This window comes from Microtus oregoni, unplaced genomic scaffold (assembly GCF_018167655.1).
Source record: "Microtus oregoni isolate MIOR12 unplaced genomic scaffold, Mior012 000047F_ref0000412, whole genome shotgun sequence".
NCBI classification, from domain to species: domain Eukaryota; kingdom Metazoa; phylum Chordata; class Mammalia; order Rodentia; family Cricetidae; genus Microtus; species Microtus oregoni.
In genome coordinates, this window is record NW_024543221.1 from 10,523,035 (window position 1) to 10,536,001 (window position 12,967).

Below are 12,967 nucleotides of genomic sequence, written 5' to 3' on the forward strand. Positions count from 1 at the left end.
CCAGCATGGGCTTTGATATGCCAGTAGGTGCCAGAGGTATGTGTCAATGGAGAGTCCGTGGGAAATGACTTCCTTTGTTAAATGGGACTCCCTTTCTCACATTCCTGAGGAACACTGGTTTTCATCTAACCACCAGAATTCCTTCTGTAGTCCAGCTTGAATTGAGCTTAAACTCAATTTTGGACTAAGTCAGTGGGCTTGCCCTTTGGGGGGAAGTTGGGGTACCCATTGGACCTGACACATAACAAGTCACTTTTGGGTAAAGAGTAATTCAGTCTTACTAGACCTAATCCCCACTACACCATGGAAATTAGCCACTGTCCAGGATCTTCCTTCAAGGCACTCATTTCCCACTCTGCCTCCTTTCTTCAGCGCCCCACTTGTCAACACCCTTCCACTGGAGATCATGTCGTAAGTGCATGGGCCATTAAGGAGACAAACCATTCCTAAACCCAAGAGTATCAATTCCATTAACTTGTTACAGAATCTTATTTTTTTAAGCCTACATTGTTATTATCTACTTTGCCAGTTGCTAAAGAAATAACAGAAAATGGGTAGGTAAGTCCATTTCTTTCTCCGTAAATATTTGGAGAGAGATCTTTAAAACCAATGCAGGACATTTTCCAAAGCTAAAGGAGTGAGTAATGGTTCTTAAAGAGCCCTTTATGATGTCACACATTTATTTTAACAATGATCTTGTTATGAAACTTTTCTTGCCTTCATTCAAAAGCACCTATGAAGTACTCATGCAGGCAAGCGTAGTGGGGCCAGGAAAAAAACACCTGAAGATGGAGGGACCACACGATCGAGGTCATTCGGTGATTTAGGGCATCAAAGAGGAAAGCACAGCTGAGAGGTGGCTCTGACGGGAAGTTGACCCTGAGGGGACAGACAGGGTAGGTCACAGCACATCATGGACGTGCAAAGACCTAAGGTACCAAAGAGAGCCAGGCACATGGATAGTTCTAGAAGTGCATTATGGGTAGAGAGAAGCTTTGCCAGCGAGTGAGTGGAGTGGGTAAGAAAGTCTAGGGACCAGAAGAGGGGAAGTTCAGAGCAGTCCAAGGCAGAAAGGAGCACGATTCAGACAAGCACAGCCACAGAAGGAGGCTGGAGGGGCCCAACTTTATAACTAATTGAAAACCGGGACCATCACCATCTGCCTCAATGTCTAAACTCTCCACGAGAACTGTGGCGGTTGTCAAGGAAAGAGAAGTCAGTAGCACCTTTCAACCATCCAGATTCGCCCTTGAACAGGCGTCCTCCAAAGCTGTGATCTGAGCCTTCTTCTAGACCAGAAGTTCCATCAAAAAGACTACTTTGAACTTCCTCTAAATGCCAGAGTCACAGAGTAAGCATGTGTTCTTCCTTAGAAGAGACTTTGGGCTCGAGGAGGTTATAGAAAAGTCGAGATACTAAACATTTGCAGCAAGGTCAAAAGAACTTTACTGAAAATCAGTTCAGAAGGGGGCTGGAGAGATAGCCACTGAGCCATGTCCCGTTCACAGCATCCACATTGGGAGGCTTACAAATGTCTTTAACTTCAGTTCGGGAACTCGGATGTCCTCATCAGGCCTCCATGGGCACCAGGCATATGTGGTGACATACACACATGTAAGCACACACTCATACACACAAATTAAAAGATTAAAGATCAATCCGAAATAGAAAATCTCTTTGTCAGATGGCGGGCCAGAAAGCAGTAGGGAGAGGATAGGGATGAGGTAAAGGACTGTTCTTCAAAACGACAAGCAAGACACATCATGGCCCCCAGCCCACTCACTGTCTTTGGAGATTTATTCAAGCAAGCACACAAGCCATAAAATGACATTTGATGGCCAACCCTGTTACCCTACCCTGCTCTACTCATGACAGGAAACAGGTCAGACCAAGTCCAACCAGACAGCATCACAGTGATTTTCTAATCGCATGCTAGTTGGAGAAGAAATATGGCCCCGCCCCAGGGGGCCAGTAAAACCCAGATAATGGCCCACCTCTGCCTCAGATTTGCCACACCTGGAAGGCACATTACCACAGAGACTCTTTCAAGAAAACCTTTCCCTCCAGTTCCCAAGGTAGAGGCTCAGGGAGAAGAGGTGTTTGTTGGACACAAAAGCAAATATGGAGAAAGGTAGGAAGCAATAGCAAAGCCAGGCCTGACTAGTTGCGAAGCTCTTCTTCTCTCTAAATGGCTCCTGAGCAGACAGTGTGGGAAATGTTCGTTAGGGAAGCCCTGAGGCAAACTCATGGAGGAGCAACCAGGAACCAGACTGTGTGCAATAGGGACCACAGGGCTCAAGCTTTTGTTATCACATGTGGGAACCAACTGTAAAGTAGAGACATTGTTATACAAATGTTCAAGAGAATGTTGGAGAAACTACAGTGGTAATTGCTGGGGAGACGGAGCCTCAGCAAGGTTTCCATGCATAAGCCCTGGCCCATCTCTGACAAGAAAGGTGCTTGTATTTGTATTGTTTTTTTTTTTTTTTTTTTTTTTGAGACAGGGTTTCTCTGTGGCCTTGGAGCCTGTCCTGGAACTAGCTCTGTAGACCAGGCTGGTCTCGAACTCACAGAGATCCGCCTGCCTCTGCCTCCCGAGTGCTGGGATTAAAGGTGTGCACCACCATCACCCGGCTTGTATTTGTATTGTACCAACTTGTAATAGTTCTAGCTGCAGGACTGTCTGGGGATCCCCAAAGAGCAAAGCTCGGCCTTCAGCACATGTGGTCCCGATGCCACAGCCATGTGCTTTCTGCTGATAAGGTGAAAAGGCCGAGAATATGGCTCCTGGAGTCAGATAGCCTGTGTGGGAATCCAGGCATGGCCCCTCTAGCCCAGTGGCCAACAAAGTCACTGAAGTTCACCAGGCTCCACTGTCCCTGTTTATAGAGGAGATGGCATTACCTACCATTTCTAGGGTCTTTACAAAGAGTGAATGGCTCTTTTTAGATACACGCATGTGGGCGTGCACGCACACACACACACACACACACACACACACACACTAGGAGAGGGAGAGCACTTACGCAACATGGTGAATACTGTATGTGCTAACAATAATTATCAATACTGTTCTCTTGTCCCTGGGCTATATTATGAAAAAAGGAGTAATAGCACTATTAATAGTAATAGTTACTATTGCATGATCAGGGATTTTTTTAACCCAGTCAAGAAGGATTGGCGTCCGTGCAACTTTCTGAGCCCCATCTACTTATGAGGTTAGCTGACGCCGAGTAGCATCATGACTTAATGGAAATGACAACAATTCAATGTCCTTAGGAGGCAGGCATGCCATTTGATCACTCTGGAAACCCTGAGATACTGATGGCCTTGTGTGGAGAGTACTTTTTATACATCATGGCTGTTTTGTTTGTTTATTTGTTTTGGAGGGGGGTTGAAATGGTTACTATGCTCTGTATGTCTCCAACGTGGCGCCAGAGGTGAGATCAGTCTTAAGGGGATTGTGTGCTGTAAAATTCCATACAACAGGAGCACAGTATAACTTTTTTTTTCAGTAGCATATTTTGCAAGTCTAATTTACCAGACAGTCAGGTTTTCTGGCTGACCTCTTTTTTATTTTATATCCCCTTGGGCAATATGAGAAATGAAAGCCGAGCTCTCTCTCTCTCTCTCTCTCTCTCTCTCTCTCTTCTCTCTCTCCCTTTCTCTCTCTCTCTTACGAACACACACCTCTCTCTGTCTCTCATACACACACACACACACACACACACACACACACACACACACACACATACACACACGGGATGAAGAGGGAAGAAAGAGGCAGTTTTCATGAACTCCATTAGCACTGTCTCCCGATAGTAGCCAGGAGCCCCCTCTTTCACATCTTAAGAACCCAGATCTCTCCAAATGTAGGTCTAAGGCCATTCAATGTCTGACCGAGCTTTCAACCTAAAGCCTCAGAGATGCGCATTTCAGAATCTTGCATAGATATGTAGACCATCTGCTTAGAGAGGGATGACTTCTTCTCACTACTAAAATGGTTCAATTATTTTGATCCATAAACATCAATTCTCCATTTCATCCTTAAATATAAAAGTTTAATACCATCTACAGTTTGAAGCGAAAATTCAATGGATATACATGATTTATGGTTGCGCCACTGTTTCATGGCTTTGCCACTGCTTTCCTTCAGCAGTGAGAGTCCAGGCTGTGGAGAGCTGGGTCCCTTTAGGAACTATGTTGAACAGAGAAGGAAGGAGACCAGAGAAAGAGAGGGGGCAGCTTTGGTTTTCCTCTTGTCTAGGTTCTGACGGAGTACACTGAAGAGGGGCATTCTCATGGTATGTCCGTGGAGACGGCAAAGCTGTGTGTCTTTGTTCCCCAGAAACATAAATGGTGCCAGGGCCTTGCATGTCCATGATCAAGAATCTCCACTCCTCTTAAACCCACTGTGTTTATTTTATCTCAACACACCCACCAACTGCTGGCTCACACAGGTCTGTCATTAGGCTACCTGGCAGCACCGCTGGCCACCTCACACCAGCTCCATGTGAGGAGGTGGCATTTTAGCGGTTTCTCCTCTGCGCTCTATTTGATGGGAGCGCAGCACATCACCCCGTGGTCTGGCTCCGGCTCCACTAGTCTGCAGCTAATGAGCTAATGTAAAACAAGCTGCTTCCCAGTGAGGCTGGGGAGCGCCTGGTTCCAAGCTCTAGGCTCTCACATTTCAGCCAGCGGGAGAGCTCTGGGAAACCACCTGGGTCCAGAAGCAATTGCCCTTTTCCTTCCCAGGAAGAAGCAGAGTCTCCAAGAAGGGAATCATGGGTACTCCTTCTACAGAGGTCTCAAGGGATTACACACTAGGGAAATGACTGGATCTACATGCAAATTTACACGCAGGTGTACATTAGTGGGTGTATGAGCATGTGATTACACACACACACACACACACACACACACACACACACACCCTCTCTGCACAGCGCCCTGAGGAATCCCAATATATTGCAATGCATCTTCCAGGAATCAATCTCAGCTGACTCGGAGCCACTACAGAATTCTCTAGGGAGCAGAATATCTGAAGACCCAGAGGTCATAGGGCATCCAGAAACTTTAGGGCTTGCTCTCTGAATAACTGAATTTTTCAGCTAGTTTAAGATTGCCCCATTTAAGCACAAAACCATTTTGCTGGGTTTTTTTTCAAATTGATATTTCAATGAGTTTGGATATAAAAGTCATAAACCTATTATATGTGTTCAATTCTGTTCCTGTTAGTTAGTCTCATTGCTGCAGCTCAAGGCCATTGTCATAAACATCAGGGGCTGTGCTTGGCTAGAAATTATATGACCAAAGGCTGCAAAGACACCACCGCCCTCTCCACCCCAGTAACAACTAAAGTGGATGAAAACAACAAAAAATGGGGCTTCCCGTAAAGGGTCCAGAAGCAGAAGTCAGAGGGTGGCCAGAGAGAAAAAGAAGTCCTCAGCAAGCCCGTTGGCAGAAGCTATTCTTCAAAGCATGAGGCCTGGGGACCAGAAAATAGCTCCGCAGCTTCTACTGCAGGCAACAAGACATTAAAGAGCACAACGTCAAGTGGCTGAACAGCATCAAAGAGAATGGTCCAGGATTCCATCCTCAGCACAGCAGAACATCAGAGTGATGTAACTGAAAAAAAAAATTAAGGAAGAAAAGAGATGCTAGGAGTATAAATTTATTTGTTTCCTTGGGTCACATGGAAATGCATCTGATGCCTTTAGCAAGCTGGCTGCTTTTCACAGACTCCAGTATTTGCTGATCTCCCGATGCTCACTCTACCCTCTAGACCGGTTTTCCTTGTTTGTTTGTTCTTCCCCTTCTAGCTCTCCAGATGTATCAGTTTGATTTCTTTCACTGTGATAGAGACCATGACCAAAAGGAACTTGGAGGAGGAAAGGGTTTATTTCATCTTACACTTCTAGGTCACACTCAATTGAGGGGAACCTAGGGAGAAACTCAAGAACCTGGAGACAGGAACTGAAGCAGAGGCCATAGGGGAACATTACTTACTGGCTTGTTTTCCATGACTTGCTCAGTCTGCTTCCTTATACCATCCAGGACTACATGATCAGGAGGTGGTACCACCCACACCCATCACTAAGTAAGAGAACACCCCACGGGCTTCCCATAGGCCAATCTTACAGGGGCATTTTCTCAGTTGTGTCCCCTCTTCTCAGATAATTCCAACTTGTGTCAAGTTGACAAAATCAAAGCAAACAACCCAAATAACCCAGCCAGGACACAAGGGAAAGAACAAATCTTTAGGATTTGCCATGAGCAGAATAGAAAAGACCAGGAGTCTTGAGAGTCAGAACCAGATTCCTGTGTCACGCCAGCTGCTTCTACCCTTGTGACTCTGACTTGTCACTTAATCTCTGTTGTGGAATATTAGTTAAGGATGTGTTACATTTGTTTAGGCTGTAGAATATTTGTTTAATGATGCAAAGAAGTGTTTCATTCTTTCATGTTGCATTTGTTTAACTCTGTGAAGCTGTGTGCCTTTGCCTGTCTACAACATTTGATTGGTCTAATAAAGAGCTGAGAGGCCAATAGCTAGGCAGGAAAAAGGCTAGATGGGGCTGACAGGCTGAGAGAATAAATAGAAGGAGAAATCTGGGAGGAGATCTAGGAGCAAAAGAAAGAGGAGGAGAGGAAGACTCCAAGGGCCAGCCACCCAGTTACACAGCAAGCTAGACAGACAGAGGTAAAGAAAGGTATACAGAAATAGAGAAAGATAAAAGGCCAGAGGCAAAAGATAGATGGGATAATTTAAGTTATCAATTAACTTAAATTAATTAGAAACAAGCCAAGTTAAAGCCAGGCATTCATAAGAATAAGCCTCCATGTGATTTATTTGGGATTTGCGTAAAGAGTAAAAGGAACAACCAACTACAAATCTGAAATTCAAATTAGCATCTTTCTCTCTAAGGTGGAGAAAGAAGAAGGCAGAAATAATACCAAACAGGGCAAGAGCACAGTCCAGAGGAGTCACATGACTCACTTCTGCGGAAGTGGCCACAGTACAGGTGGGAGCACAGACACAGACATGCCCTGTTCCGACACAGACACAGACATGCCCTGTTCCAACGCTGGGCTGGCTCAGTAATGTCTACAAGACTTGAGCTGCGCAAAGTGAGCTCTCAGAACACATGTGAAGACTCAAACACCCATTCTAACAATAGGGTCCAGCCTAGCAAATAAGAAAACGCTCTGCCTGCCCACTCCACAGCTAGTTCCTGAGCCCTCCTTAAGAGCTGTTTATACATCCTCATGAACTCACAGACGGCAGCACGTCCAAGTACAGTAATTTCCCACTTTCATAATGAATATGAGGAAAAATCCTCATCTTGATTATCCGATTTTCCAAATAATTAAAACCCAGGAAGATGAGATCTTTGCCATCTAGATATCAATTGCTTTCTTTCTTCAAGTAAACTCACCTGTGAACCACACTGCTAAACCCTAAGGAGGGATCTGTTCTTAAACTCCTTCCGCCTCTCTGTTAGGTCTCTACTGTGCCTGGAGGTCACCTTCTCCTGGTTTTTCCTTACCGGAACACCTATCCTGGGTACATGCAATAAGCTCACCAAGCATCTGACAGTTTAGCTTAGTGGGAGAGTACTTGCCCAACATACACAAGGCACTGAGCCTGATTCCCAACGAAATCAATAATATAAACTGAATTGAAATGCCCGTCCCTACAATGCTGCTACTCCGAATGACCCCTCACCTTGTTTTAATACACTTTAAGATGGTTTTGGAAGCCTATGTGAGCACCCAGCTCCTTGCGGGGAGTTCCCAGCCTCTGCCCTCTACACATGCTGTTCACAGCACATGCTGTTCACACGGCATGATGTCTTTAACTGTGAGTTTGCACATCTGCCTTCCCCACCAGATGCCAGGTTCGAACAAACAGCTTCATAATGCATACAGATAACCTAGGGACCTCCTTAAAATGGGCCAGGTCAGGAAGGAGCGTCTGCATGTCTCATAGCTCCTAGCTCACTCGAACCTCGGCCCCACACACTTCGCCTGAGTCACCAGATTCAGAGTAGGTGTCTGAAATTTCAGGGGCCCCGTCCCTCATCTGTGTTTCAATCAGATGCCCAGCAGCTCCCTGACAAGATGAGAGGGCAGACGTCAGGGAGGCTGGCAGAATGCAGAACAGCACGTACACACGTGGGCTAGATGGCAGTACACTAGGGGATCAGCTTGTCAGAGGGAAAGCAAGCAGTGAGGCGAGAGACAAGACTTATAGCGAATAGGATATGGGAAAGAATGGCAGAGGCAGAAGGGAAGAAGACAAGGGAAAGATGAAAGAGATGTAAAGGAGACGGGGGGGGAGGGGGAGGGAGAGCCCTGGTTAGCTGCCCTGTGGACTAAAGTCTCCCGAGATGGGTACTCTAGTCCTTACACCATTGAGGGATGATACGTAGTTGGCGCTCCCTTCTATGTCTCTTTCTGGCTGAGCAATGAGGGACCTGCTGTTCCAGTAAGACTATGAATGAGCATGACTCATGTTATAGGTGTGCAGAAGACAGTCCGGCAGTAGGCAGTATTCCAGCCACCATGCAGCCCAAACAAAGGTTACCTGATACAGTTCGATCCGTTGTTCAGCCACTCGGGCTTTGGGGTTCTGCAAACGAAAGACCCTGAATTCTGCCTTCACCAGATTAGAAGCATTCTTCTCCATTGTCGAGACATCAAAGCGGACAATTCTGAAGTAGGGTCTGTAGAAAGTGGGCGGGATGGCATCTGTAAAATGTTAGGGCAACGGTTGAGAAAGATTAAACCCATCGTGCTCTCGAGAAAGACCACAGTGTGAGATAGTCCCAGGGAGCCATGTGGGAAATGTCTACGGAATTTCATTTCCAATGGCCAATTTAATACCATTAACAATTTAACCAGGAACAAAACGAAAATCAACATGTGTGTTTAGTTCCAGAGAAGCAGATTAAGAACGATTAACAAACCATTTCCAACCACGTCTGAAAGCAGGCAGTTAACCCTGTCTTTTGAAGGTTGACGGACCAGCGGAAAGCCCTAGATGGTTAAGGACTGGAACAAGTTCGTGACAGTTGATGGCTGGAGAGAGCTGCTGGGCTTGCATACACTTTAATCAGATATGCCAAGAAAATCGCTCCTAAATAGCAAGCCTTCTGCCCATGTGTTTTTTTTCCTTGAAAGTTTGGCTCCAAATACTCCACTCCTATTCAGCCTCATGGACTGAGTTGTTTCTTACTTTCAAAGCTTGAGTTTTCGCGCATATGACCAAGTTATGATAAGGCAATCTGAAAAGTAAAAATAGATCCACAAGCTACCCACACCTGGTCCAGCCCTCAAATTCTGGGGTGTGTGTGTGTGGGGGGGGGTAACATAATCAGCAGGTAGGTGGAAGGTGATCCTTGCTATGAAAGAAGAAGAAAGCATCAATTTTTTTTTTTTTTTATTTTGGAGCCTTGTGGAAGACAGCATTTGTGGTTGTACACAGTAATTTCAAGATCATTGCTTAGAATTCTGTTACTGTTGCTTTTGAATATGAAAGTGAGGTTACCCTAAGATTGTCCTGCCTCGCTGATGTCACCTCCAACATTCATTGAGCACCAACACTGGGACAACAGGCCATTGGATTTTGGGTATGTTTCTATAACCTTCCAAAATTTTCCTGTGGATTGACCTTCCCCATCCCACAGTATTCCCTCTAATCTAGAAGCGCTACTTCATTTTGCCTTTGTATGCTCACAAGGACTTATTACAATGTAATCATTCACACTTGATATTTCTCTTTGAATATGCTGACTGTTTCTGTCTTGTGTTTGTTTGTTTTGCTTTCCCCTGTGAAATTTTAAAAATCTGGAAGGTAGAGATTACCTGTAAGGAATCCCCCTCCCCCCCTCCCAAATGCTACATAGTCAGGGCAGGGTTCTAAATGCCAGGAGTTCCCCAGAGATCTGTTTGCATAGTTGATCATCAATGGGGCCTTGAATGAGTCAGGTATCGGGCTATTGGCAACACTAACTTATTAAAGAAGTCTCCGTGCCGATCTTGAAGCAGATATAAATATGTCTCATGAGTCTGTGACAATTATACCGGAGCCCGAGGGCCACTGGAAACAAACCCAAGTTCCTCATCTTTAGGGGGTCTGCAGTTTTCGCCTTGTAGGTGCCTTTTCTTATCTCTCCCCATGTCCTTGAGACTGGGAATTCAGGCTTTATGAATTCCAAGTCATTTGCCCCATGAATTCAGGCTTTGTAGCTGGCAAACCAGAACTCTCAGAAACAAACAAACAAACAGCCCCACCAATCCAAAATAAGCCGGCTTTGGAGAAATGAAGGCATTCACTGAGACACTGAGATGGCCCTCTGTGGAAGAGATGGTGGAAGCCTTCAGAGCAGCAGGAGAGTCTTTGGAGTCCTCTAGCATAGCAATTCTGTAAGGCAGCTGCTGAGACAACATCATCTTTTTCTTTGCTTGGAATAGAACCATCCCAGCAATCATGATTCCTATCCCCATGCTAAGTAGCCCAGCTGAAAACAGCTCTGTTGCCCTGGTAGAGCCTGCCAGGCAGAACGCTCAAGCCAGGCTTCCTGGTTTTCCACACCATCTTGGCCAGAACCTTCTACAGGAGACATGGCCACATTCATCTTTGCTTATCCTCTATGTTAGACAGCAGAGGCTTCAAACATCCTTTGAAAGCACATCCTGGAAGAGAAAGACCAATTTTGTGTGTTTCCTGCCATTAGCCAGTGTAAACATCTTCTTTTCTCCCCTCTTCTAGCCATGCAGCCCCTCTGGACCCATTCGACTTCCACAAAGCAGCTATCTTTCACACCCCTCTGCCACAATCCTCTCCTTCATCGAGTTTGTAAATAAGTGCTTTCCAGATTTATTTTTATTCTCTTTTGTGTTTATTAAACTTTGAACAATTTTTTCCCCTTTCTGGTCTCCTGCCCATATACACGCGCTTCCTTTTTATGGCTGCCTCAGCCCGTGAGGTCAATTTTGTTTCTACTTCTTCTAAGCAATCTCCAAATGATCCTGTCCCAGGCTTTAGAGCTCCGACGGAGCTTCGGCAAATATTTACAAGAGTCGCTTGATGGCTAAGTGCGGTCCCTCGACTGTGTTCCCTGCGTCCCAGGCAAAACGGTCCTTTCTGCTGGCTCACAGAATCATTTAGCAGCCTATATTTCAACCGGCTGATAATGCCAACCTGCATTGAGGTCCCTGGTTTGTAAATAAAAGCAGTTTAATGTGCAAGGCGGAAGGCTAGCTGAGCACTTCCGACCAGCATCTCTGGTCAGGTCTTGGAACCAAGAGAAGCAACCAGGCCTGGAGGAGGGTGTGATCAAAGAACTCAATAAAAGTTGCTGACCCAGGAACCACCACTTTTAAGGGAGCATCGCAGCCGTCCCTACTGTCATTTGCTTACTGATCACAAGTCCCCTGACCTGGGTGAGGGACTCGAGCAGTTTGCCAAATGTCCTCTCATTTGGGGGAAATATAGCTATAAACTGCTCCACCAACCAGAACCAGAACAAGGTAAGCTCACTCCTTCAGCAGCGGGGTAGAGGTCTAAGGGCTTGAGCAGCCCCGAAACACCCGCTTAGCTTTGGAGGAGGAACGAGCTGTTTGCTCTGCCTCCCACTCTGGGATGGGTTCTTGCTATGATCCTCTGGTAATTCCAACCCCAGTTTCCATCCTCTTGCCAGGCCAGGTACTCTTGCTTCTTGCTTCAACAGCATCAGTTTACCCACACCGACAGCCTTGCCTACTCCCCCTCTCCATTTCCGACCCACGTTTCCAACTCAGGCAAACTGATTTTCCTCCAACTGTTTGGATTTCACACCAGCCGCTGACTCTGTTGGTTTCCCATGTGCCTTGCACTCAGAGGAAACCGTGTGCTTCGAAGAGTCCATATGTCACGGATTGAGCGATCTCCCCTTCATCTTGCTCTGACTATACATCTTTGCTAAACCAAATTTGAGAAATTGGAGAGCTGGGGGACAGGGATTTAACTCTTTGATAATTTTGCAAAGTATATACAGAAAGCTAAATGTAGCACTTAATCACATACTACTTTATAAATACTACAGACTGATTTCAGTCTGTTCCAAATATCTAATTTATCATGTATATTGTATTCTCTCTCTATAAGCACCTTCTCGGGTGTCTTTTATTTACAGTTATTTATTTCTTCCTAGCCCAGGAGCATGTGACCAGAGCATACACACAGGATCCCTGTGCTTGGAAAGGTACCACACTCCAGCTGAATGTGCTACAGTGGCATCTTGAAATCCTTAACTTTTTATTCATGTTTTGTGAGAAAAGTCCTACCTGACAATGGGGTATGAGGCTTGGAACATCAGCTCATGCACTGACAATCTTTCCAGAATTCTTTGCCTCTGCTTTTCGCTCTCTGGTGGCCCCATCCTCATTCAGTGTTCTTAGATCACCTAGTGACCACTGTTATTCTCTACACCTAGAAGGGGTTAGGTGCACAACCCAAGCCATTTCATGGTGGCAACTCTTACATCACTGCTGGCCGTGCTATGATGCGATGAGAGGAACACTCAGCAGGACCACACCTCGGCCTGCTCTAGGTACCAAGCCCAGGCCACTGTGGAGTTTACCATATTTTGGGATAGAGCGACAGATTTATGAGATGAATATGCTAGCTTGGTAGGGCATCAGTGGCAGGTAGGTGCTATTTCTTTCCTTCTTTCCTTCCTGTCTGTGTCCTTTCTTCTTTCCTGGTGCTTTCTTCCCGGTGATCCTAGTGATCTAACGCAGGGCCTCGTGCATATTACACAATTGCTCCACAACTGAGCTATTTCCCCAGCTGTTCTAGAATTTCCTGCAGCCCCTCTTTTTTTCTGTTTGTGCAGGAGACCCCATGGTTTCCCTTTGAAAAAGATCCTCTGCCTTGCTTCCCTATCCCCGCTACAGCCACACAGAACAAGAAGCTCTT

The 12,967-nt window shown here is 45.8% G+C and overlaps 1 protein-coding gene across 3 annotated transcripts in view; it reads right to left on the bottom strand.

Moving 5' to 3' along the window:
* Positions 1 to 12,967, bottom strand: part of Tgfb2 (transforming growth factor beta 2) — an 81,484-nt gene that overhangs the window by 19,112 nt on the left and 49,405 nt on the right. For all 3 annotated transcript variants that reach the window (XM_041635341.1, XM_041635342.1, XM_041635340.1), the window contains one exon: positions 8,591 to 8,754. In XM_041635341.1, coding sequence (XP_041491275.1) covers positions 8,591 to 8,754 — 164 coding nt within the window. The remainder of the gene's footprint in view (positions 1 to 8,590; positions 8,755 to 12,967) is intronic.